This window comes from Rhinopithecus roxellana, chromosome 21, assembly GCF_007565055.1.
Source record: "Rhinopithecus roxellana isolate Shanxi Qingling chromosome 21, ASM756505v1, whole genome shotgun sequence".
Lineage (NCBI taxonomy): Eukaryota > Metazoa > Chordata > Mammalia > Primates > Cercopithecidae > Rhinopithecus > Rhinopithecus roxellana.
The window spans coordinates 23455446-23482985 of record NC_044569.1 but is presented as its reverse complement, the minus strand read 5'-3'; the positions used below and the strand labels follow the sequence as shown (position 1 = coordinate 23482985).

The 27540-nt window shown below is 41.0% G+C and overlaps 1 protein-coding gene across 7 annotated transcripts in view; it reads right to left on the bottom strand.

The window, feature by feature from the left end:
• Positions 1–27540, bottom strand: part of LOC104682234 (serpin B6-like) — a 56672-nt gene that overhangs the window by 21025 nt on the left and 8107 nt on the right. For 3 of the 7 annotated variants that reach the window (XR_004055652.1, XM_030925801.1, XM_030925802.1), the window contains exons 1-3: positions 13062–13171; positions 12227–12401; positions 10962–11111 (exon numbers count right to left, since the gene is read on the bottom strand). Coding sequence is in view for 6 of the 7 variants with exons in the window: in XM_030925801.1 (XP_030781661.1) it covers positions 10962–11111; positions 12227–12401; positions 13062–13063 (327 nt within the window). In the remaining variant the exon portion in view is untranslated. Of the gene's footprint in view, positions 1–10961; positions 11112–12226; positions 12402–13061; positions 13172–16877; positions 17359–27540 lie in introns of those variants that run through there. The other 4 variants (XM_030925800.1, XM_030925799.1, XM_010388788.2 and 1 more) reach the window with 4 other exon arrangements.

Below are 27540 nucleotides of genomic sequence, written 5' to 3'. Positions count from 1 at the left end.
GGATAGATTCAGAAAGCAGAAAATGTGTAAAAACATTTTCTTTTTGAACTCATTTTCTTCATGAACTTGTTGAACTCAACAACAGTCAACAAATAAATGGATATAATTGGCATTGACTACTTTATCCAACAAGAGCAGATTACACATTCTTCCCAAGCTTACAAGCAACACTCACCAAAATAGACCGTATTCTGGGCCATAAAACACATCTTAGCATATTTAAAATAATAAACATCATTTTGATGTCTGCTTTCAGAGTGCAATGGAATTAATCTAGAAATCATTACGAGAAAGATGGCTGAACAATTCAAAGGTACTTGGAGATTAAACAGTACACTTTTAAATAACACATGAATCAAAACAGAAATCTCAAAAGACACTAAAAACATTTTGAGCTAGGTGAAAGTGAAAACACACTGACAACACTAAATGCTGGCAAAAACGTGGAGCAACAGGAACTCTCATTCATTGTTGGTGGGAATGCAATATTGCACAGTAACTTTGGAAGACAGTCTGGCAGTTTCTTACAAAACTAAAAGTATGATTCAGCAATCATGACCCTTGGCATTTACCCAAAGGTGTGGAAAAAAACCTGCATGCAAATATTCATAGCAGCTTTATTCATAATTGCCCAAGTTGGAAACAACTAAGCTGTCGCCCACCACTCTAGTGGGCATGTTAATAATGGGAGAGGCTATGCATGTACCTTCTGCTCAATTTTTCTGTGAATCTAAAACTGCTTTAAAAAATAAAGTCTTTTTTTATATTAAAAAAAAGGCTTCAAGACACTGTGACTACAGAATCTGTCACTTTTGTAAACCATTACACTCGCTGACTAAGGATTAACCAGCAAGTGCTATGTCTGCATCTACATTTTAGAACAACAGAGTATGAAACTGGGTCTGTTGTTTCATCAATTAGATGAATAAAATATATACTCCTATACTAGCAATTTCTTTTTTTTTTTTTTTTTTTTGAGACAGAGTCTCGCTCTGTCGCCCAGGCTGGAGTGCAGTGGCTGGATCTCAGCTCACTGCAAGTTCCGCCTCCCGGGTTTACGCCATTCTCCTGCCTCAGCCTCCAGAGTAGCTAGGACTACAGGCGCCCGCCACCTCGCCCGGCTAGTTTTTTGTATCTTTTAGTAGAGACGGGGTTTCACCGTGTTAGCCAGGATGGTCTCGATCTCCTGACCTTCTGATCCGCCCGTCTCGGCCTCCCAAAGTGCTGGGATTACAGGCTTGAGCCACCGCACCCGGCCTATACTAGCAATTTCTATCAGACCTTGCTGCAATGCTAGGAAAGTTGTAAACTCCAGTGTCCAGAGTGGTGCCACACAGGGCTATTGAATGCTAAAAATATGGCTAGTAGGAGTGAGGAGGTAAACATTTAGTTTAATTAATTGCTTTGAAACATTCATAGCCACATGTGGACAGTGGCTGTGATTCTGGCTGTTTTAGAGTATGATCAACTTTACAAAAAAAGCCCAGCCCTTTGGGAGGCTGAGGCGGGCGGATCACTTGAGGTCAGGAGTTCAAGACCAGCCTGACCAACATGGAGAAACTCTGTCTCCACTAAAAATACAAAATTAGCTGGGCATGGTGGTACATGCCTGTAATCCCAGCTACTGGGGATGTTGAGGCAGGAGAACCTCTTGAACCCAGGAGACGGAGGTTGTGGTGAGCTGAGATCACACCATTGCACTCCAGCTTGGGCAACAAGAGCCCAGGCTCAAAAAAAAAAGAGTCCAAACTACAATCTGTTAATTTATTCTATGGAATTACAGGATATTCATGAAAACCTACATTATGCCATATAAAAGCAGAATCCGTGGAGGAAATTAAATGGATTGAAATAATTAGTTTGTTGTTCATGCACTATGGAATTGTTTCCTAATGTTTCTCGCCTACTGCTCACTGCTAAATATTTAATCACCCTTTTTCAGGTTTTGGTTATATCAAAATTTTATACTTCCATTTCAGTACAGCACTGGAGAGGAAATATGACGGTAGTTATGAACACAAGTTCTGCAACTTATTAACTGTGGGATATTCAAAAAATTGCTTAGTCTTTTTATGCCTCCATGTTCTCTCCCACAGAACAGGGAAGCAGTAACAGCTACACCTCACAAGATAACTGTGAATAACTGATGAATTATTTTCACTTTATCATGTAACATTTTTGAATTTTCAGTATGCTTCATGCATTGCATAACTGATCTGTATACATCATTTTATTTAATCCTCCCATAATTCAGGCTTTGCCAATTTTGCTGGCTCACTTGTTTCTCAATGGTTTGGAAATTGGTTAAATTGCTCAATCTAAGAAAATAATCTGAAAGAAAACTGGTGAATCACATATGGATGACTTGTTGCAGTCCTAAGTGATGTTTTCAACTTTTAAACTTTTAAAAATAATTGTCAGTTAAATTAACTTACTATTTTAGAAGCCATGAAGAATAAAACTAAAAGAACATCTAATTATCTACTGCTGTTGGTCTTGGATTTTGGAAATACGAATAAATAAATAAATAAGAAATTAATGATAAATAGTTGACAAGTATTTCTCATTTCTTTATTTTGTATTACAATATCAAAACAACATGTTAAACATCAATTTTTTTTAAATATCCACCAAAAGTATATATTTATACGTTGGAGTTTTGTTTTTCTTTATACAGAGGGCTAATAAAAGGTGGTAATAACCTAAATAGTAGCTAAGACTATAAAAATAAGTGAAATGCATCATAAAATCACACTATAATGTACAACTCTCATAAATATTCAACTTTATGCTTCACAGCCTTTCTTGTATACCAGCTGGTTTTGAAACAATTAATTTTGATTTTGAAACAAGTTTAAAAAAGAATGAAAAAAATCATAAAACACAGTAAGAGTGATCTCCCAAACATAAAGAATTCTTGTAAATCGATAAGAAAAACATCCAGCCTCATGGAAAATGTGCAAAGGAAATATAAATAGGTGATTCACAGAAAAGTTGGAAATGCTGTTCAACAATGAGAACACACGGACACAGGAAGGGGAACAACTCACACTAGGGCCAGGAGGGGTTTGGGGGGTGAGGGGAGGGAGAGCATTAGGACAAATAGCTAATGCATGTGGGGCTTACAACCTAGATGACGGGTTGATAGGTGCAGCAAACCACCATGGCACAAGTACACTTATGTAACAAACCTACACGTTCTGCTCTTGTATCCTGGGAACGTAAAGTAAAACTTTTTAAAAATGCACTTAAATTTCACATTCTGCTCTGTAATATAAACAGCTGATTAAACAGTTTGATTAGAAAGAAAACAAAAGCCCTTCAATTCCATTAATAATCAAAATGGTGTTTTTGGTGCTTTTCTTGCTTTATGGATATTAGCCCTTGTGTATCATACACGTTGTAATCATTTTATCTCAGGCTCTCTTTTTTTTTTAACTTTTATTTTTGGTTCAGGAATACATGTGCAGGTTTATTATATACGTAAATTGCATGTTATGGGGGTTGGTGTACAGATTACTTTGTCACCCATCACTAATACGCATAGTACCTGTTAGTACAGTTCCTGTTAAGCAGTTTTTGGATCCTCATCCTCCTCCACCCTCCACCCTCAAGTTGGCCCCAGTATCTGTTGTTTTTTCATTTGTGTCCATGTGTACTCAAAGTTTAGCTCCCACTTATAAGTGAGAAAATGCAGTATTTGGTTTTCTGTTGCAGTGTTAGTTTGCTTAGGATAATGGATGTCCAGCTCCATCAATGTTTCTGCAAAGGATATGATCTCATTCATTTTTATGGCTTCATTGTATTCCATTGTATATATGTAGCGCATTTTTAAAAATCCAGTCTACCACTGATGGACATTTAGGTCGATGATATGTCTTTGCTATTGTGAGTAGTGCTGCAATGAACATATGTGTGCATGTGTCTTTATGGTAGAAGAATTTATATTCCTTTGGGTAATAATAGGATTGCTGGGTCAAATGGAAATTCTGTTTCAAGTTCTTTGAGAAATCGCCAAATTGCTTTCCACAATGGCTGAACTAATTGACATTCCCACCAACTATTTACTTTTCTCTGCAGCCTTGCCAGCATCTGTTATTTTTTGACTTTTTAACAATGGCCATTCTGACTGCTGTGTGATGGTATCTTATTGTGGTTTTGACTGGCATTTATCTAATGATTACTGATGTTAAGCATTTTCATATGTTTGTTGGCAAACTTTTGAAAAGTGTCTGTTCATGTCCTTTGCCTACTTTTTAATGGAGTTATTTGTTTTTTGCATATAAAACAAAATTCTTTAGATTCTGGGTATTAGACCTTTATCGAATGTATATTTTGCAAATATTTTCTCCCATTCTGTATGTTGTCTGCTTATTGTCTTGGCAGTTTTCTTGCTGTGCAGAAGATCTTAAGTTTAAATGGGTCCCATTTGTCGATTTTTGTTTTTGTTGCAGTTGCTTTTGGTGTTGTTATTGGGAAATATTCGCTAGTTCCTATGTCCAGGATGGTATTTCCTAGATTATCTTCAGAGATTTTATAGTTCTAAGTTTTACATTTAAGTCTTTAACCCATTTTGAGTTGATTTTTGTATGTGGTGTAAGGAAGAAGTCCAGTTTCAATATTTTGCATATGGCTAGCCAGTTATCCCACAAACATTTGTTGAATAAGAGTCCTTTCTCCATGGTTTGTTTTTGCCACATATCAGATGGTTGTAGGTGTGTAGCATTATTTCTGGGCTCTGAATCCTGTTCCATTGGTCGTTGTGTCAGTTCTTTTACCAGTACCATGCTGTTCTGGTTACTGTAACCTTGGAGTATAATTTGAAGGCAGGTATGTGATGCCTTCAGCTTTGTTCTTTTTTTTTTTTAATTCTTTTTTTATTATTATTATACTTTAAGTTCTAGGGTACATGTGCACAACGTGCAGGTTTCTTACATATGTATACATGAGCCATGTTGGTGTGCTGCACCCATTAACTCGTCATTTACATTAGGTGTATCTCCTAATGCTATTCCTCCCCCCAACCCCCTCCCCACAATAGGACCCGGTGTGTGATGTTCCCCTTCCCGAGTCCAAGTGTTCTCATTGTTCAATTCCCACCTATGAGTGAGAACATGCGGTATTTGGTTTTCTGTTCTTGCGATAGTTTGCCGAGAATGATGGTTTCCAGCTGCATCCATGGCCGTACAAAGGACATGAACTCATCCTTTTTTATGACTGCATAGTATTCCATGGTGTATATGTGCCACATTTTCTTAATCCAGTCTGCCAGTGATGGACATATCAGTTGATTCCAAGTCTTTGCCATTGTGAATAGTGCCGCAGTAAACATACATGTGGATGTGTCTTTATAGCAGCATGACTTATGATCCTTTGGGTATATCCCCAGTAATGGGATGGCTGGGTCAAATGGTATTTCTAGTTCTAGCTTTGTTCTTTTTGCTCAGGATTGCCTTCACTATGTGGGCTGTTTTTTTCGGTTTCATGTAAGTTTTAAAATAGTTTTATTCTAATTCTGTGAAGAATGTCATTGTAGTTTTATATAAATAGTTTTATATAAATAGCATTGAATCTGTTAATATAATACATATAATCATATAGATAGACCACTAATCTTTTGTATGGTTTTGCATGTCTCAATTGCCTTTAGTTAGGCACTGGTTTTAGTTTTTTTGTCTTCTGCTAGCTTTGGGGCTGGTTTGCTCTTGTTTCTCTAGTTCCTCCAATTGTAATGTTATGTTGTTAATTTCAAATCTTTCTAACTTTTTGATGTGGATGTTTAGAGCTATAAACCCCCCTCTTAACACTGTTTTGGCTGTGTCCCAGATATTCTGTTATGGTGTATGTTTGTTTACATGAGCTTTAATGAATTCATGGATTTCTGTCTTAATTTCATTATTTACCCAGGAATCATTCAGGAGCAGGTTGTTTAATTTCTATGTAATTGTGTGGTTTTCGGCAATTTTCATCACATCGATATCTATTTTTATTGTACTGTGATCCAAGAATGTGGTTGGTATGATTTCATTTTTCAGAATTTGCTGGGTATTGTTTTATGCCTAACTGTGCGGTCAATTTTATAGTATGTGCCATGTACAGATAAGAAGAATGTATATTGTGTTGTTTTGGGGTGGAGAGGTCTGTAGATGTCTGTTAGGTCCATTGATCAACTATTGCGTTCAGGTCCTGAATATCTTTGTCAGTTTTCTTCCATGATTATCTGTCTAATACTGTCAGTGAGGTGTTATTTTCTCGCATTATTATTGTATGACCTCTTCCTAGGTCCTCTTATTGAATTGAGTCTTTTACCGATGTGCAGTACACTTCTTTGCCTTTTTTGATCTTTGTTGGTTTAAAGATTGTTTTGTCTGAAAATAGAACAGAAATCTCTGCCTTTTTATGTATTCCATTTGCTTCATAGATTTTTTTTCTCTATCCCTTTACTTTGAGCCTATGTGTGTATTTGCATGTGAGACTTGTCTCTTGAAGATAGCATACCACTGGGTTGGGCATCTTTATTCAATGTACCACTCTGTGCCTTTTAATTGGGGCATTTAGACCAGTTACATTTGAGGTTAGTATTGATATGTGTAGATTTGATCCTGTCATCATATTGTTAGCTGGTTATTATGCAGACTTCGTTGTGTGGCTGCTTTATGGTGTCACTGATCTATGTATTTACATTTGTTTTTGTAGTAGCTGGTGATGATCTTTCCTTTCCATGTTTAGTACTCCCTTCAGGACCTCCTGCAAGGTAGGTCTGGTGGTAATGAATTCCTTTAGCACTTGCTTGTCTGAAAAGGATCTTATTTCCCCTTTGCGTATGAAGTTTAGCTTGGCTGGATATGAAATTATTGGTTCAAAATTATTCAAAATTATTTTCTTTAAGAAAGCTAAATGTTGTCCCCTGCCCCAATCTCTTCTGGCTTGCAATGCTTCTGCTAACAGGTTTGCTGTTAGCCTGATAAGATTCCCTTTGTAGTTGACCTGCCCCTTCTGTTTTTTTCTTCTTCATTTCGACTTTGGAGAATCTTATGATTATGCGTCTTGAGGATGGTCTTCCTGTGTAGTATTTCGCAGGGGTTCTCTGCATTTTCTAAATTTGAATGCTGTCCTCTCTAGCGTTTGGGGAAATTTTCATGAATGATATCCTGAAATATGTTTGCCAAGTTGCTTGGTTTCTCACTCTCTCTTTCAGAGATGTCAATGAGTCATAAATTTGGTTTCTTTACATAATCCTATATTTCTTGAAGGTTTTGTTGATTCTTATTTTCTTTATTTTTATATGAATGAGTTATTTTGGAAAGCCAGTCCTCAAGCTCTGAGACTGTTTTCTCATGTGGTCAATTCTGCTGTTAATATAGCAATTTCACTGTGAAATTATTGGAGAGTGTTTTTCAGCTCTATCAATTCAATTTGCTTCTTTCTTATAATGGCCACTTTGTCTATGAGCTCTTGTATTGTTTTATTGTAATCATTAGGTCTCTTGGATTGGGTTTTGACTGTCTCCTGTATGTTGATGATCTTTGTTCCTATCCATATTCTGAATTATGTTTCTGATGTTTCAGCTGTTTCGGCTTGGCTAAGAATCACTGTTGAGGAACTAGTGTGACTGTTTAGAGATAAGAAGACATGCTTTTTGAGTTACCAGAGTTCTTCTGCTGGGTCTTTCTCATTTGTGTGGGCTGATGTTCCTTTGGTCTTTGAGGCTGCTGTGCTTTGGATAGATTATTTTGCTATTTTCTTCTCTGATGAACTTGGAGGTTTGATTACAGCACAAGATGGTTTTGGTTGATGGACTCTGATTCTAGTCTACTCCTGGGTCTTGGGGGTGCTCCTTCTGATCACTTTCTCCATGCCTGTGTTTCTTTTGTTGGGTGTTCTGGTCCACAGGGCTCCCTCAGTCAGGGCCCACAGCTGGCTGACAAGCTGTATCCTTGCCAGGTCAGTCCTAATCTGCTGCCGCTGTGCTTCCTGGGGAAACACAGAGTTACACCTTCCAGCAGAGTTCAAGTGGAAGTGGAACCACTAGGCTAGAAGCCCTAGTGAGTGTGGCCCATCTGCCTGTGACAGGCAGGAGTGGATGGACTTGCCCACCCTGCCATTCAGGTGTTTCCAGGGTGACAGGGGTCTGTGCCTCTCGACAAACTTAGGAAGAAGCAGGACTGTTGGGCTGGAAGCTCTGGCAAGTGTGGTTTGCCTGGCTACCAACCAGAGGTGGGTGGAAATGACTGCTCTGCCTTCTGGGTGCTTCCTGGGACAACAGAAAGCTGCCACTGCAAGATGAGTTCTCACAGAAGTAAGATCACTGGACTGGAAGCTTTAGTAGGTATTACCTGCCTGGCTACCAGTGGTAGGGGCAGGTGGAGTCACACACTCTGCCCACCATGTCCTTCCAGGGGCAACAGAAAAGCTGCATCCACTGGCTGAGTTCACACAGAAGCAGCAGCACTGGGCCGGAAGCTGTAGCAGGTGTTGCCAGTCTGACTACCAATGGCCAGGGTAGGCAGGTCACATGCCCTGCTCTCCAGGTTATTCCTGGAACAACAGAAGACTGTGACCTCCAGCTGAGTTCACTGGAGGGTGACCACTGGGCTGGAAGCTACAGCTAGCATTTCCCACCTGGCTACCAGTTGCAGGGGTGGGTGGGGTTGCATGCTCTGCCACTGGGTGTTTCCTGGGACGATAGGAACCTGTGCCCAATAGCTGAGTTCACACAGAAGTTGGGCTGGTTGTTGGGCCAAAAGCTCTAGCAGGCATTAACCACCTGGTTACTTGTGGTGGGGGAAGCTGGGGTCACACAGCATGCCATCCAGGTGTTTCTAGGGACAAGATAAAACTACACCCTCCAGCTGAGTTCACACGGAAGTGGGACCGCTGGGCCAGAAGCTCTACCAAGCATTGCCTTCCTGGCTATGAGTGGTGGGAGTGGGTGGGGTCATGCACCCTCTCATCTGAGTGTTTCCTGGGAAAACGTGAGGCTGTGCTCTCCAGGTCAGTTCACACAAAAGCAGGACCACTGGGCAGAAGCTGGCACCAAGCCCTGTCTGGTAAGAAGGGGCGGAGCAAACTTACTGATCCCAGGCACTGCAACTGTGGCTTCTAATGGGGATGTGACACCAGTGACGGTCTGCTTCCGGGCCCAAGGCTTGTAGCGGCCTTCTTGGATTCGAGAATTGCCCCCACAATATGTCCAGGTGGCTCTCTGCCTCAGTCTAGAAGTGCAGTGGTGGGGTATTAGGGGTCAGGGGGATCCTCCTGTTCTCAATCATGCACAGGTCCTGGTGGACAGTGTGAATTCCCCTGGGGGCTCTCACTCACTCACCCTTTCCTGTGTTGAACAGAATCTCCTGGCTCCATGCTGAGCTCACATAGGCTGGTTCCTGGATTCCTTCCTCTCTGATCTCTGTGCTCCCCTCCCGCCTTGATGGAACCCAGTGTAATTTCTCAGATGGTTGATCAGTGTGCAGTGTCAGTGTTCATTACCCCTTCTATTTCTTCTCATATGTACAGCGGTACACATGAGCTGCTTCTAGCCCAATATCTTGGTTGGCTCTACCCTTCCAAAAGTTTATAGGGTTATAATATGCAGTGCTGTTGATAGTAGGTGGAAATGAGTACTTTACACATATCCTTTGGGGAATGTAAGTGGCTATAATACCAGTAACAGCAATTTGGCAATATTTATTAAAGCTTCAAAGTTTCATTCCCTTCCTCCCTTCTGCACATCCATTTTAGACAGTAACGAATACACATGAGCACAAAATCTTGTACAAGGATATTAGAGTCTGTAATGGTCCAGATTAAATACAACCTAAATGCTCAGCAATAAGGGAAAGGTTTGCTCCATCACGGTACAGTCCTACTTAGGAATACTAGAAAATGGGTAAAAAGAGTGACATAGATACGCATATGCTGAGACGGAAAGAATTTAAGACGTATTGTTAAGTAAAAGGAAACAAAGTATAAAACAATATGTATAATATAATAACAATGTAGGGGGGAACCTCACAAAGCAAAATTTCTGTTTGTGAAGCAGGATAGACTTCAAATTTATAAAAGCTCAGACATTGAGAAGAGGAGTATTAGAGTTAGAGGTTAATGAGGGTTCTTGATTTATATGCATTACTTGCAGTTTTGTGTAAGAAATTACTTGAGTACCTTTGTTTTTGTTTGTTTGCTTGTTTGTTTGTTTGAGATGGAGTCTCGCTCTGTCGCCCAGGCTGGAGTGCAGTGGTGCCATCTCAGCTCACTGCAATCTCCACCCCCCGGGTTCAAGGGATTTTTTTGCCTCAGCCTCCCAAATAGCTGGGATTACAGGTGCCCGCCACCATGCTCGGTTAATTTTTGTATTTTTAGTAGAGACGGGGTTTCACCATCTTGGCCAGGCTGATCTTGAACTCCTGACTTCGTGATCCACCTGCCTTGGCCTCCCAAAGTGCTGGGATTATAGGCGTGAGCCACCGCGCCCCGCCGAGTACCTTTGTTTTTAAAAAATAAACAAGTCATTAAAGCCTTGTCAACAAATAGAGCCAAGGTAGTTAGCTAGAATATGTTTTAAAAGATTTGCGGTGTCTAAAAATCCAATCAAAATATTTAAATGCATAAAAAGTTAGGAAAGTGTCATGATGCACAAAAAATTAACAACATCTGTAAAGCAATTACTAGAAATACTCATTTTGATCATTTCTTTGTTTCGGCTGATTCATCTCCAATTGTGCTATGCTCTGTGTCAGTTCTTTTATAAAGATTAAGTCATTTAAGCTTCATGAAAGTCTTGTCAGTATTTGCTATAAGACTTATTTTACAGACAATAAAACAATCAGAGGAGCCATATGAGGTTAGGGAATGAAGTTGTGAATTCAGGCCCACCTGTATGAATTCATAGCCCACATTCTTTCTACTACTGTCCATCATATTGCTATCTTTATTTTCTTGATAAAACATAAAGTACAACTTACTGTGTGGAAGTCATAAGACTTTTCTCCGAAGAGCCTGTTAGCAGTTTTAAGCAAGTACTGTGTACCAGTTCTGTTAATTTCAGCAAGAAGTGACTGAAAACTTTGGTGAATATCTCCATCTTCACCTCCAATTTTACTAAAAGAGAGTGCCTGAAATTTAAAAAAACAAATAAAATTTTCAGTATTCTCTGACTTCAAAAATAGGCACAATGCTAAATTCAACATTAAGAGATTTACAGAGATTTATAGATCCTTACTACAGCATAAAAGATGATTAATCTAATTTATATGATTTGGCTATGTCTCCCCCCAAAATCTCATCTTGAATCATAATTCCCATAATCCTCACATGTTAAGGGTGAGACCAGGTGGAGGTAATTGGTCATGGGGGCAGTTTCCTCCATGCTGTTCTCACGATAGGGAGTGAGTCTCTCAAGAGCTGATGGTTTTATAAGTGTTGGGCATTTCCCCGGCTTGCACTCACTCCATCCTGCTACCCTGTGAAGAAGGTGCCTCCTTCTCCTTTGCCTTCTGCCATGATTGTAGGTTTACTGAGGCCTCCCCAGCAATGTGGAACTGTGAGTTTATTAAAACTCTTTCCTTTATAAATTACCCAGTCTCAGGTATTGCTTTATAGCAGTATGAGAATGCACTATTACACTAATTAAAGATAGAAAGTGTGTTGAAATCCACCCATTCTCCCTACCTATAGCTCTTCTTAAGCTTCCCTATAATCACTTCCTATGGAAAATCAATGTTATCTAAATATTGGTATGACTAGATATGCCTTTTGCAAACCCTAACAAAATGATTCAGGTTACTTAAACGCTCACTGTTTGTGGTACTTTGTCTAAAAACACAGCTGCCAAACGTGTGTTCTGTCTCTGCATATACATGGTGTTCCTGACACCAAAAGATAGAGTCTCCCTCCCCTTTGTTAGGATCTGGGATGGGCCTGTGACTTACTTTTAACAAGAGAATGCAGATGTAGCTCTGTTCTAAGCCTAGACCTTAAAAAGCCTGGCAGCTTCCACTTTGACTCTCTTATAACCCAGCTACCATGATGTAAGGATGCACAAGCTTCCCTGAGGAAAGGCCATGTGGAAGGGCACTGGAGGAATGAAAAGACTTGCTTGTAGGGTACTCAGACCCCAGCCACCAAGCAGCACAAAGGCCCAGGTATGTGAGACCTTCTTGGACCTTCTAGACCAGCATTACTGATAAATTAGTAGCATTTATTTTTGTCTTGAAGTGGCTTTAGGTACCTGAGACATCTGGGCTGCAGTGTTTCCCTTCGCTCCCATGAAAACCATGGCCAAGGCTGACGACATGCTCATGGGTGAAAAAAATACGTTGTTCGAGTTGTTTTCCCCTAGCTTTTTCAAAAGGTTTAATGCAAAGGTGCCATTTGCTTCTGATAGAGCGTCCATGACAGTGAGCCTGAAACAATGGATTTAAAAACAATTTTACATCAATATGGGCTTACTATGTATTGCATTTTCACTTTATTTATTAATAGAGTGGATACTTTTCCTCAGTGAACAAATAGGTACACATACAAAAACTAAACTGGGGCTTTTGATGCGTGATTTCATTTAATCTGTACAACCTGATGGGGTAGGTGCTGCGAATATTTACATTTTACAAGCAAATAAATGGAGTCTTCGCTGTGTCGGTATCTTGCCTCTGAGGATACCCAGCTACAAACAGCAAAGCAAGGATTAGCAACCAGGTCTGTGGTTGCTGAGGAACATTGTAGATCTAGATCTAGGGTTCCTCTTAGTCTCTTAATCACCGTGGTACAAGGTTTTTTTTTTTTTTTAGAAAGCAGAAAGCAAGTTAAAGCTATCTTTTTAAAACATGAAATTCATAAGTACAAAAACTATTAATTTCCAGCACTGGTAAAATAGGTATTCCTTCCTGTACTCTACAACTGATTATGTAAATATTTTCAGAGTGTAATTTAGAATCATATTTTAAAAAGGAAGGAAGGAAGAGAGGGAAGGAGGAGGGATAGACAAAAGCAAATGCCAAGAAAATATTTATACATTCAGAAAAAAAAAATTTATTTCAAAGAATTTCACTGAAAGTAAAACTCACATGTACTGATAAGAAATGTTTTGCAGAGGCCGGGCGCGGTGGCTCAAGCCTGTAATCCCAGCACTTTGGGAGGCCGAGATGGGCGGATCACGAGGTCAGGAGATCGAGACCATCCTGGCTAACACGGTGAAACCTCGTCTCTACTAAAAATACAAAAACCTAGCCGGGCGAGGTGGCGGGCGCCTGTAGTCCCAGCTACTCCGGAGGCTGAGGCAGGAGAATGGCATAAACCCGGGAGGCGGAGCTTGCAGTGAACTGAGATCCGGCCACTGCACTCCAGCCCTGGCGACAGAGCAAGACTCCGTCTCAAAAAAAAAAAAAAAGAAATGTTTTGCAGAAAGATGACTAGTGAAGCACTTCATATGCTACACAGATAATCTTTAAATGGCCAACAATAGAGAACCAGTTAGATTCTGTCATATCTGTGATTGAATATAAATGAAGATTAATGTTAAGTGTAAATTAGAAATAAAGTTACATATAAGTATAATTCACAAATAGACTGGAAAGAAATACTGAATATCGAATACTTCTGGACAATGGGTAATTTTGATGTTAGTTATATTCTCCTGTATTTTTGCATTTTCTGCAATGTGTGTATATTCTTTTTAGTGTGATTTAGTCAGATTTGCTCTTTATGAAATTAATGAACTGGCACTTAGTTGTAAAGTCAAATAATTCTAGGAGAGACATTATACAAATCAACAGGCACCTTCCCATTCCTCCCAACTTCCTAGAAGCAATCAATCACAAGTCAGCTTGCTCTTTCTCCTGGCATTTACCTCCATGTTTAGCTATAATAGGTGTACACTACTGTTTTTGACCTAACAATTTTAGACATCATCTATTGCCTTCCTAATTTATGGAATTACATCCCTTACTTCAGTCACTGCACTTCACCTCCTCTATCCAAGTGTTTGCTTTAGTGCAATTAAATAGTATTCATAGCTAAGCCAAGTAGTGAACAATTAATCCATTCCTCTTCTCACATAACTCTGTTTTTCCTTATGTTAATATTTCTTCCACCTCACCTTCTTTGGCTTTCTTTTATATACAGCAAATTTGTCCCCAAGTGTTCCACCAATCAGTCAAATCTTTTCAGCAATTTCTTCATATGCTCAACCACATATGAATAATCTGTCCCATTGCTCTTCTCCCACAGTCTCTCACCCTGCTGGTGTGCAGGTTTCTTTAATCTGTAAGATTTTCTTTTTTTTTTTTTTTTTTTTTTGAGACGGAGTCTCACTCTGTCGCCCAGGCTGGAGTGCAGTGGCCGGATCTCAGCTCACTGCAAGCTCCACCTCCCGGGTTTACGCCATTCTCCTGCCTCAGCCTCCCGAGTAGCTGGGACTACAGGCGCCCGCCACCACGCCCGGCTAGTTTTTTGTATTTTTTAGTAGAGACGGGGTTTCACTGTGTTAGCCAGGATGGTCTCGATCTCCAGACCTCGTGATCCGCCCGTCTCGGCCTCCCAAAGTGCTGGGATTACAGGCTTGAGCCACCGCGCCCGGCCAATCTGTAAGATTTTCATTCCCAAAGCAGAATTTTCATAAGCAGAGAACAACTTTCCCTACTATTATACTTTAGTTAGTGGCCAACTTATTGTTTGTCAATTTGGTAAACATAAACTTTTACTTTAAACTTTAAAGCACACTACTAACACAGCCAATAAAATATTTTTAAACAAAAAAAGCAAATAAAATAATTCTAAATCTTTGATTACGAAGATTTGTAATCAATGCCTAAATGTTTAAAATAAAATAAAAGCTTTTCTAGGGCCATACCAGTGACAAAACTGAGATAGATATTCCATTTTGGTTTCTAAATATATTATGATGTAAATTATATTGGTGTTTAAATACGTTACATACCTTTCTTTTCTAAACATCCTTGCATTCAGAGGCTGTCTGCTGGGCTGTAATTGTACTACCCTTCTCTTTCATAATTCCAATGTGTTGCATCCATTGCTATTGATCACTCACATTGCTGACTATTCCTTTCTAAACTCACTTCTCTTTAGTGTGCAGCATCCCTGTCTCATCTAAGACAGGCCTTTGCCAATGTCCTTTGTTTTGAACCCCAATGCCTTTTCTGCTTCGTTGTTTATTCCTTTGTTTGGCTAGAGCAATAGTTTTCTAAGACAGAATACATAAATTTTGATTTATTGCATATCTGAAAATATTTTTATTCTACTACTAGATACTATTGATTGTTCGGCTGGGACCAAATACGAATGTTACTTTTCACATCAGTCTTATAAATCACAACAGGGAGGAGAGAGCTCTGGGTCACATTTCTGTCATCAGACACAATTAGACCCCAGAAGCAAGAGGACCCTCACCTGACCCACCCAGTTTCCCCCTAGCATCTAAGTATGCCTGACAGCATCTGAATATTAATTTTCTGTAAGTTCTGTTTTCCAAGCTTAGTTTTTTTTTTATTATTATACTGTAAGTTCCAGGGTACATGTGCACAACGTGCAGGTTTGTTACATATGTATACATGTGCCATCTTGGTGTGCTGCACCCATTAACTCGTCATTTACATTAGGTATATCTCCTAATGCTATCCCTCCCCCCTCCCCCCATCCCACAACAGGCCCGGTGTGTGATGTTCCCCTTCCTGTGTCCAAGTGTTCTCATTGTTCAATTCCCACCTATGAGTGAGAACATGTGGTATTTGTTTTTTTGTCCTTGATTCTCACCAAACTTGGTTTTAAAGGGTAGTGGGAGGAGAAAAGGAAGTAAGTGGCAGCATGATCTAATACAACAAAATTAAAATATGATTAAAAGGCCCCCACCATCTTACCTTAAGGACAATGATTTTTGAAATATTTTATCCTTTGGGAGGCCGAGACGGGCGGATCACAAGGTCAGGAGATCGAGACCATCCTGGCTAACACGGTGAAACCCCGTCTCTACTAAAAAATACAAAAAACTAGCCGGGCGAGGTGGCGGGCGCCTGTAGTCCCAGCTACTCGGGAGGCTGAGGCAGGAGAATGGCGTGAACCCGGGAGGCGGAGCTTGCAGTGAGCTGAGATCCGGCCACTGCACTCCAGCCCCGGCGACAGAGTGAGACTCCGTCTCAAAAAAAAAAAAAAAAAAAAAAAGAAATATTTTATCCTGTCAGTGAATGTAATAAAAACAAGATCTGGAATGTCCCTCACGATGATCTTTGCAGGCCTGCACACTCTCAAAAGTGCTGTGGTGTTGGCCAGACTCTGGGGGCCAGAGAGGGCTGTGAAACCCGTGCGCTCATTCTCGGAAAAGGCGCTGGGGTAGGCGCAGGGTCCAGGCTGCCTTTGGGACCCACCCCTAGTTCTCTCTCGAGGGTCTTCGGTACCCTCAGAAATTCCCAACGCACTGTTCTCTGCGGCATCACCTATGGCCAAGCGGCCCTGAGCTATGACACCAACATTCTGCGACGCCCCCATCCCACAGGTGGCCCATGTCCTGGATCCTGGAGGTGCGCGCTCCCGGGGTCCTGGGGTCCTAGGGTCCTAGTGTTCTGAGGCATCACAGCCCCCTCCCACCCTAAAGAGTACTTCACCACAGAGGATCGCGGGGCGTCATTGTCCGCACCCCTGCTTCCCAGCTCCTGCGTGCTGAGCTGAGCTGAGCCTGGAGGCTCATCCCCCAGCTCCACGCGATCTGCCCCCACACCCGCCCTGACCACACCAGGATCCACAGGGGTCGCAGCCAGGCGCAGCCACGCCCCTGCCCTCGGGGAGGCCCCGGCCCGAGAACAAGTGAAAGAGGGGAGCCCCGGGAAGGAGCTCAGGAAACTTTGCCAGGTTCCGCTTTCCCGGGCTCCTACCGTTTCCTGGGGGCGGGAGCGAATAACCCGATGCCTGCCTGTGGTAGCCGCTCCCAAAGCTAGACACATACCGCAGTTGAGGGCACCGTTGCCCAGGAGCGAGGGGAGGCCGGTGGTAGTGACGGGAATAGAAGTGTCTAGGCGGCGCGGAGTATCAGATCCTAGTGAGTGAGGAGGCGGGCGGAGTCGGGACCCGAGCAGGCACCACCCAGCAGGCGCGTGGGCAGGAGGGCGGGGCGGGTCCCGCAGGCGGAGGGGATTTCCTGGTGCGCAGGAAGCGGCCACTCGCTGTGCAGAAAAAAGCCCCTACTCTCCGGGAGCTTTCATTCAGGAAGTGATAATCCACCCGCACCCCACCCCGAGTTAAAGTGTCTTTGTAGTGAACTGTGAATCATAATTTCAGGGACCAGAAGAATGCCAATTCCTGGTACATAGATAGATGTAAGGTGCACATTGCCTTACAGAAATTTAAAATGAACCCTCTCTGTAGGGGTCTTGTGATAAGAATTAGATGAGAATTAGACTTTGGGGCATTGACGTTGGGGCATTAGATAAGAATTAGACTTTGGGGATTTGACAAATTATAGAAATTAGTGTGAAACCTTATTTCCCATTTTGGAGCAGTCATGGGGAACAGAAAGGTTTCAGGTGACTGGGGGTGGGAAGAAGACTAGCCAGATTTTTATTATTTATTTATTATTTATTTTTATTAATAGATAATAGCTGACATCGTTTGAGGGTGCATAATTTAATACATTCATATAATTTGTAAATATGAAATCTGTTATTGGGGCTTCCAACATCTTAAATATTTGTCTTTATGCAGAAACATTCAAATTACTCTCTTCTAGTTATTTTGAAATATAAAATAGATATATTATAAATACATATATGTAATATATGTGTATATGTAATATATAATAAATATACAAAATATAATATTTTGAAATTGTAAACTATTTTCACTCTACTGATCTGTTAGACACTAGGTCTTAGCTTCTATGAAATTGCATATTTGTACCCATTAATCAATCTCTCTTCAACACTCTCTTCCCTCTACCGTTCCTCACCTCTGGAAAGCTTCAGTCTACTTGCTATCTTCATGAGATCCACTTTTTTAGCTCCCACCTATAAGCGAGAACATGCAGTATTTGTCTTTCCGTACTTGGGTTATTAACACTTAACCTTATGACCCCTAGTTCCATCTATGTTGTTGCAAATGATAGAATTTCATTTCATTCTTTTCTATGCGGAACAATATTCCATTGTGTATATATATCACATTTTCTTTATCCATTCATCCATTGATGGGTGCTTAGGTTGGTTCCATATTTTCTCTATTGTGAATAGTGCTGCAATAAACATGGAAGCATGGGAGGGCAGATATTCCTCAATACAGTGATATCCTTTCTTTTAGATCTATACCCAGCAGTGGAATTGATGGTAATATGACAGCTCTATTTTTAGGATTTTGCAAAACCTCCATAGAGTTTTCTATAGCGGCTGTACTAATTGACATTCCCACTAAGAGGGTTTCCGTTTCTCTATATTCTCACTCACCAGCATTTCGTTATTTTATTATTCCTTTTTGTTTTCTTTCTTTCTTCGTCTTCTTCTTCTTCTTTTTTTTTTTTTTTTTTTTTTTTTTTTTTTTTTTTTGACAGTTTTGCTCTTGTTGCTCGGGTTGGAGTGCAATGGCGTGATCTCAGCTCACTGCAACCTCCACCTCCCAGGTTCAAGTGATTCTCCTGCCTCAGCCTCCCAAGTAGCTGGGATTACAGGCATGTGCCACCACGCCTGGCTAATTTTGTATGTCTATTAGAGACAGGGTTTCACCATGTTGGTCAGGCTGGTATTTAACTCCTGACCTCAGGTGATCCACCCACCTCGGCCTCCCAAAGTGCTGGATTACAGGTGTGGGCCACCACGCCTGGCCCCTCGTCATTTTCATACAAGCCATTTTAACTGGAATGAGATGATAGCTCATTGTGGTTTTAATCTGCATTTCTCTGATGATTAGTGATGTTGAACACTTTTTCATACACCATTGGCTATTTGTATGTCTTCTTTTGAGAAATCTCTGTTCAGATCTTTTGCCCATTTTTTAAATCAATTTTTTTTTTTTTGGCTGTTAAATTGTTTGAGATCCTTATATATTCTGCTTATTAATCCCTTGTCAGATGGATAGTTTGGAAAAATGTTCTCCCACTCTGTGCATTATCTCTTCCTTTTGTTGATTTTTTTTTTTTTTTTTTTTTTTTTTTTTTTGAGACGGAGTCTTGCTCTGTCACCCAGGCTGGAGTGCAGTGGGCGGATCTCAGCTCACTGCAAGCTCCGCCTCCCGGGTTCCCGCCATTCTCCTGCCTCAGCCTCCCGGGTAGCTGGGACTACAGGCGCCACCACCTCGCCCGGCTAGTTTTTTGTATTTTTTAGTAGAGACGGGGTTTCACCGTGTTAGCCAGGATGGTCTCGATCTCCTGACCTCATGATCCGCCCGTCTCGGCCTCCCAAAGTGCTGGGATTACAGGCTTGAGCCACCGCGCCCGGCCTTGTTGATTGTTTATTTTGCTGTGCAGAAGCTTTTTAGCTTGCTGTAATCCCAATTGTCTATTTTTGTTTTGGTTTTCTGTGCTTTTGAGCCCTTGCACATTAAAAAAAAAAAAAAAAAAAAAAAAAAAAACAAAGTACTTTGCCTAGACCAATGTCCTGGAGCATTTCCTCAGTGTTTTCTTCTAGTAGTTTCATAGTGTCAGGTCATAGATTAAAGTCTTTCATTCATTTTGATTTGTTTGCTATGTGTATTGAGAGATAGGAGTCTAGTTTCATTCTTCTGACAATGGTTATCCAGTTTTCAGAGCACCATTTATTGAAGACTGTATTTTCCCCATTTTATGTTCCTGGCATCTTTGTCAAAAATGAGTTTGCTGCAAATGTGTGTATTTATATCTGGGTTCTCTACTGTGCTCAATTGGTCTATGTGTTTTTATGCTGGACTATACTGATTTGCTTAGTATAGCTTTGTAGTATATTTTGAAATCAGGCAGTTTGATGCCTCCAGCTTTGTTTTCTTTGCTCAGGATTGCTTTGGCTATTTGGGGTCTTTTGTGGTTCCCCACAAATTGTGGGATTGTTTTTTCTATTTCTATGAAGAATAACATTGGTATTTTGATAGGGATTGCACTGAATCAGTAAATTGCTTTTGGGTGGTAATTTTAACAACATTAATTCTTCCAATCCATGATGTTGAAGAGTATGAATATCTTTCTAGTTTTTCTGAGTCCTCTTCAATTATTTTCATGAACGTTTTATAGTTTATCTTGTAGAAATCTTTTACTTCCTTGGTTAAATTGATTATCAGGTGTTTCATATTTTATATTTTTTGTAGCTATTGTAAGTGGCATTCCATTCTTGGTTTCTTTTTCTGATTTTTCACTGTTGTTGTATAAAAATCTTACTGATTTTTGCAAGCCAATTTTGGGTCCTCCAGCTTCATTGCTTCACTGATCAGTTTTAACAGATGTTTGGCGGAGTCTTTAGGTTTTTCTAAGATTATGTCATGTGTAAACAAAGCTAATTTGAGTTTTTCCTTTTCAGTTTGGCTGCCTTTATACTTCTTTCTCATGCCGAATTGCTCTGGCCAGGACTTCCAGTAAGGTATTAAATAAAGTGGGTGAAATTAGGCATCCTTGTCTTGTTGCAGATCTTATTGAAATGTTTTCAATTTTTCCCCATTCAGTATGACATTAATTGTGGATTTGTCATCTATAACCTTTATTATTTTGAGGTATATTTGTTCTATACCCAGTTTGTTGAGGGCTTCTATCATAAAGGGATGTAGAATTATATGAAGTACTTTTTTAGCATCTATTGAAATAATCATATAGTTTTTGTTTTTGGCTCTGTTAATGAGCTGTATTGCATGTATTGATTCATGCACATTCAACCATCTTTGCATACCCAGGATGAATCTCACTGAGGAAAGCTTTCCCAGAACTCTCCAGTTTGGTAATTCTACTTTAAAAAATCCCCATGCCCACTTTGCACTTCAACCCAATTACATCTTAGGAAATGGAATTGGACAGCAATAATTTATAAAGCTCTCCAGGTGATTTCAGTGTGGAATCCTAAAAGTAACTGTTCCCAAGAACATCTCCTCAGTAGTCTTGATGCAGGATTCACCCACATCTTTTCTCCATGATTCTGAAAAGCCCTCTCTGTAGTAGCTAAAGACTCACATTTGAACTGTGCCCAAACTTTCCTGCTCTTACAATTGGAAAATGCCAATATCACTCCCCAATTGTGTACCAATTACTCCTTGTTGTTCAGATCTAGCTCCAGACTTTGGGCCCAGCTTCATTCATCCATTCCTTTTTCTCCTTGACCAGCTCAACAAGTTAAAATATGATAAACACTTTTACCTTATTCCCACTGCCTAGTTGTTTCAAAGTTGTTTACTAAGGACATAATTTGGTAACTGAGAGTTTCATTATAAACACAAGTGTCCCAGGTTGGAAAAATAGTGCATGCAAGTGCAGAGAGGGCTGAGATGGCACCATGATTTTGGATAACTGTGACCATTTCAGGCCTTCAGTGGCACAGACAATTGGAATGAGGCACCACAGAAAAGCCTCTGTTGTGTCTACAGGAGCAGATCATGAAGGGCCATGTCAACTCTAGGGGGAGTTTCTTCATTCCCTGTGGACAATGGGAAATCACTAAAATATTTTAAGCTGAGGAGAAACACAGTCATATTTGTATTTTACAAAGATTCCTTTGACTGCATCACGGAAGATATTGTAGGAGGCTGCCATCACATGTAGTGAGGTGTTAGGGGGACACAGCATGGGTGAGAGATAAGGAAAGCTGAAATGAGGCAGAATCAAGGGAAATGGAGAGGAGGGATTTCTAGGACATAGATGAGGCATCACTTCTTGGGCCATGAACGGAGGAGGGGGTGGAAAGTATCAAAGATGAATCCGAGAAAGAATGAAACTAATTTTTGTAATAGTGCAATGAAATGTGAAAATGGTCAGTCTTCCTAAGTAAGAAACCTGTCTGCAAATCTATATTTATGAGGATTAATTGTATTTATTTTCTGAGTATGGACAATTTAAATGCTGGGCCCTAAAGGAGAACCCATCCCTCTAGGTAACTAGAGCCTAATTTCAGACAACCTGAACAGGATCTCCACTCACAAACCCTTCTGCCTGCCCCACTAGGGAGGTGACAGGTACCTGTTAAGAAGGTTCTGGACTATATCATTCAGTATCTCAGAAACTGTGCTCAGCTTCATCTTCTGTCTTCTAGCCTCATACCTAATTTTCATCTCTTCAGTCAGTACTGGGGAGTATCTGCTGGTTCTCAACTACCGACTCAACCTTAACCTAGTTTTGTCTGACTCCCTTGGCTCCGGACTTTGTGGACCTCAGGAAGGGCACACTCCTAGGTTAGTCTCAGGCTGAGCTACGAGCGTCTACAAATTAGACTTCCACTTGTCAGGAGGGAACTAGAGTCCAAATGTAGTTGGAACTTCATGGCATGATTTGAGATCTCTGTGCTTCTTATTGTTAAATGAACAAATGCTCCACCTTAAAGAGGCTCCTGGGCCTTAAAAATGTTTCCACTCAGTGACTGACCATATTCACCAGCAACAGCCACTCCTTACACACCCTGCTGCACCTTTCAGTTTCCTCATGAGATTTCCAGCAAGCCTTCATGGTTTTGAGGAAGTGGGAGGTAAAAACAAAAAACAAAAAACGCCACTTGCTTCTGATAATCAAGTCCAGAGACACAGAGAAAAATGTAAGCATTAGAAAGACTCATATTGTGGCTGCTACGTTTACAGAGAAGGATGGTGAAATAGAGGTAGTTCGTGTGATTTGCCAAGAGTCCCATGAGGAATTCATGGAAGAAGTGAGACCAGAGTCTGTATGGCCACATTCCCAGAGCACTGCTTTTTCTGCCATACTCTGCAGTAATATTATAATATTGTTATAATACAACTGAAGAATGTTCCACATATTCAGTGATATAAGAGAATTTTAATTATAGTGAACAAATGTCAACAAAGTTAATCTGATTGTTGGTAACACTTAAGGAATGGAGTTTTAACTCTCTAGGAGAAGTTGGGCTAAAAGACTAAATGGAGTCTCCTTGTGTGTGATCTGCGATGCTATTTTGCTGAAGGTAAATTCCTATTATTAACTTGAAATTTATTCTGACTGCATTAACACCAATTCTTCTGAGCCCAGTGTGCCTATCCAGTTGGGTACATTCTGTTTACTCAGATACATTCTCTTTCCAGTACTCCCATCACTTCTCTCTATTCAAACAATTACAAAACTTCTTGAGTATTATTTGGCCAGTCCTTCGAGTTAATGAATCACTATATAGGTTCTTCTTCTGTCCCTTTTCATTAACATTCCCCAGCCAAATTACTACTGCTTAGTACGAACACAATCCTAAATTCGATTGGAGTACTGAGATAAGTGGATGTCTAAGTCATTCAGAATGCTCTGGCTGTGGTTTAGATATGGTTTGTTTGTTCCCAACAAAATTCACGTTGAACTTTAATCCCTGGTGTGTTGGTGTTGGACCTAGTGAGATGTTTTTGCCTTAAGGGAATGGGTATCTCAAAGAAGGCTTGATGTGCTTCTCCTGGTAGTGAGTGAGTTCTCATTCTGGTGAGGCAGAATTAGTTCTCTCAGAATGGATTAGGTCCCCTGGGAATGGGTTGTTATAAAATGAGGTTTGTCCTCCTGTTTGGTTTCTCTTTGCACACATCCACATCCCTTTTGACCTTCTTCACCATATTAAGACACGGCACAGAAGCCCCCACCAGAAGCCAGGCACATGCTGGCATCACACTTCTTGAATAGCATAGAGAACCCTAGGCCAAAGAAGCATCTTTTCTTTATAAAGCACCCACCCTCAGATATTCCTTTATAGCAACAAACACACATACTAAGGCAATGTTTCTATTAAAATATCTAGAATATTACCAAAACAAAGGCAAGCAATGAAACATAAGTATTGTAGAGCATCTGCTAACCAAGGATACACAGAACCCAGCAGAATTAAATTTGAAAAGCATTACATTAATCAGTATGCCTGGTTTTGTATTTTAATGAACTTATGAGAGAGAAAAATATCTCCTGGCAACTCCCATTAGTGCCATTAGAGCATCTGCTGACCAAGGATATGGAGAACCCAATAGAATTAAATTTGAAAACCATTACATTAGCAGTATGCCTGGTTTTGTATTGTAATGAAGTTATGAAAGAAAAAACATCTCCTGATATGACATTGCCTGGTAACTCCCATTAGTGCCTCGTCAGCGCATTGTCATTCTCTCCATTAATTTCAAGGCTGTTATCAGGAAGTATTAAAGGATAAGGAATTGAATGTCAATTACGAAGAATTCTTTGGCATTTGAAAGCGTCCTTTCCTTTCAGGGATTCTTGATTGGTTGTACTGCAGATAGGAAAATTGAATGGGAAATAGAATCTCTGATAAATCCCAGCACTTTGGGAGGCGGAGGCGGGTGGATCACGAGGTCAGGAGATCGAGACCATCCTGGCTAACAGAGTGAAATCCTGTCTCTACTAAAAATACAAAATATTAGCTGGGCGTGGTGGTGGGCACCTGTAGTCCCAGCTACTTGGGAGGCTGAGGCAGGAGAATGGCATGAACCCAGGAGGCAGAGCTTGCAGTGAACCGAGATCATGCCACTGCACTCCAGCCTGGGCAACAGCGAGACTCTGTCTCAAAAAAAACGAAAAACAAAAAACAGAAAAAGAACATGGCATATCAGTAGAGTGGCCATGGATGATTTGCCTGAAACTGTGCCAGGTCATACCGGTTGTCCTAGTGTCCTCTCTGGTGCAGCATTAATCTCAGAATTTTCAGTTTTTAATGGAGTCATTTTTCTAATATCTATATTAACTCAAGCCAGGATGGGATTGGTAGACCTGCACTTTATACTTCAAGCATCTGTCACAGTCTTTCCTGATAGTGTGTGAGAAGCACATTCTGTTACCCCAGCCAGGGTTCATACTGCAAATAGAAACTAACAGCAAACTGCAAACAAAGCTGCAAACAAAACAAACATCAATATTTGAACAGGGGAGAGTTTATACAAAGAATTATTAACTAGCAATAGGAGCTTTCTTATTTTTAAAGACTCCAATGGGAGCAGAAACAGAAGATATTAAAGAGAAATTGCTACCTAATGGCTGGGGTGAGTAGAAATGAAAGAACTAAGGGCTTAGAGGAGACATAGGCTATGGACTGATTTGTGTCCCCACAACACTATTATGTGAAAGTCCTAAACCCCAATATGATGGTATTTGGAGAAAGGGCCTTTGGGAGATAATTACGGTAAAATAAAGTCAAGTGGGCGGGGCCCTCAGAATGGGATTAGTGGTTTTATAAGAAGAGGAGAAAGAGATTGCTCTCTCTGCCATGTGAGGACATAGCTAGAAGGCAGCCTTCTACAAGCCAGGAAGACAGCCCTCACCAGAAACCAAATCTGCTGGCACCCTGATCTTGTACTTCCCAGCCTCCAAAACTCTGATAAATATCTGTTGTTTAAACTACTCAGTTTGTGATATTTTATTATACCAACCTAAACAAACTAAAATGACTGAATGCCCCAGGGCTGAGGTTCGGAGCTCTTTGGAGCTGTGGCTGCCACAGAAACATGCAGTCTGCAGTGGCAATGAAACTTGCCAGAGGGCCAAAGCTGGTTCACAGAAGCCATCTGCCCTTGCTGGAGGGTGTGGGCAGGCAGGGGCCGGTCTGTAGAAGTAAATGCCCAGTAGGGATACACTTGCTAGAAGTTGGGTCTTGACCAAATGTGGAAATAGCCATTGTGTGGAGAAAGCATGGCCCGAGAATGTGGCTACAGATGACCAAGTGGGCTGCTGGCCACTTACACTGAATACGAAATTCTAGGAGGACCGGAATCTAGAAAGAGCATTTCTACTGCTATCTCCTTAGAGTGTCCCTCTAGCTCCCTCTATTGGCAAAGCCTAACACTGGGCTAACCAGTTCAGTTTTTGCTATAAGATCCAGGTTCATTATCACAAAGTAAGTCCACAAAGGTAGGTTTAGAGTTGACAGACAATAAATTGATACCTGGCACGGTAATGAATAGAGTTCCCAGTTGAACTTGTCATTAAATCTGAAAGGCAACTACTGAATCTGTCTCTCTTTTCCTAACCCTTTGCAGAACCCTCCATTTCAAGGACAATATGTAAGGAACTAAGAAAGCATTATATCCTTTGTCAGAAACAACTAGGGACAGTGAACTCCTTTTGGAGGCAACGCTAGCAAGGCTTTCACCAATAGCCACTAGATGTGCCAAACAGGTGTGGATGGTCCATGCCCTGACCTGTGAATGTCAGATCAGGGTCAGCTTGTGCAGCAAACCCAGTGGACTGGAAGCCTCCCTCTAGTCCTCTGCCCCTTCCATCACCTTCATTGCAGAAGCTGCAGGTCAGGAAAGGAAAGGTCACCTGCTGCATGCAGAAGGGCATCAGCTCCTTTAGGGGTATTTCCTGCAGGCAGAGCCTCTATGCTCTCAGTCCTCAAACCATCCCTGGCTTTGGAACCCTCCTTTGCAACTGTGGTCCTACAGCCTTTTCTTAGAGAATAGTGATGAGAAAGCCTTAGGGTTCCCACTTATTCATGCGTAGGAAGAAGGAGGGCTCTCAGGACTTCCATCTGTGACTCCTGGAGGGGGCAGTAACCCTTGCACAGTTCGTATAGCCTAGATGAACTTGACCTTAGCTCTCTGTTCCGGGAACCTCATCCCCGGGTTCAGGATGATGTGTTTTTGGTGCTAGGTTTCCAAGCCCCACTTTTTAGATAAGAGTGTTACAGACCTAGAGAAATGAGACTTCATGTCAAAGGGAGACAGGTTTCTGGTCCCTGCTCCTCCTGCACTGTGCTGACAGTTGCCCTCTGGTAGGAGCTGAAGTAGCAGCTTGGCTTCTTACACAGAACCCAGTCTTTGGTATTATCAGATATTGGATCCAGGTTCTACCCCCTTGCTAGCTACAAGAACTTGCTCAAGCTACTTAACTTCTCAGTCTTAGATTACCTGTGGGTTTATTATTCCCGTGGATTAAATAAAGTAATCTATTTAAAATACCCAAATACAAAGCAGCTATCCAGTAAATATCTATGAATAGGCCTATGGAGAGGTGAGATCAACTGTTTCCTAGAATTAAATTCTAAATGGAGTTCATTTTGTGGACACTTACAAGAAACACTGCTCAGCATAATGGAAATGTCTTTTGGTGCGATTTCATAATAGACATGGAATCATTATTTGGGTGGCTGGACTGTCCACTGAAGTGTAGTTGTTTTGATCATCTCATATTCACCTTGTTGGTGAAGAAGGGATCTCCCCCACTAAATAGTAGGAGACAACCAGACACATAGCATGAGACGCTGGACAGATGAAACTGGCAGCAGTTTATTAATCACATCTGCTCACAGCCCAAGGAGAGAGGTCACCGCATGCTATGCAGGGTCACAGGAGAGTTGCATTTGGGAAAAGAGTGAATCAGCAGGGGCTGTGGAAGGCAGGTTTTATAGTAACAAGAGGAAGAGGCAATTCCTGGATCCTCCGGATGTGACAGGCTTGTTTGAATAA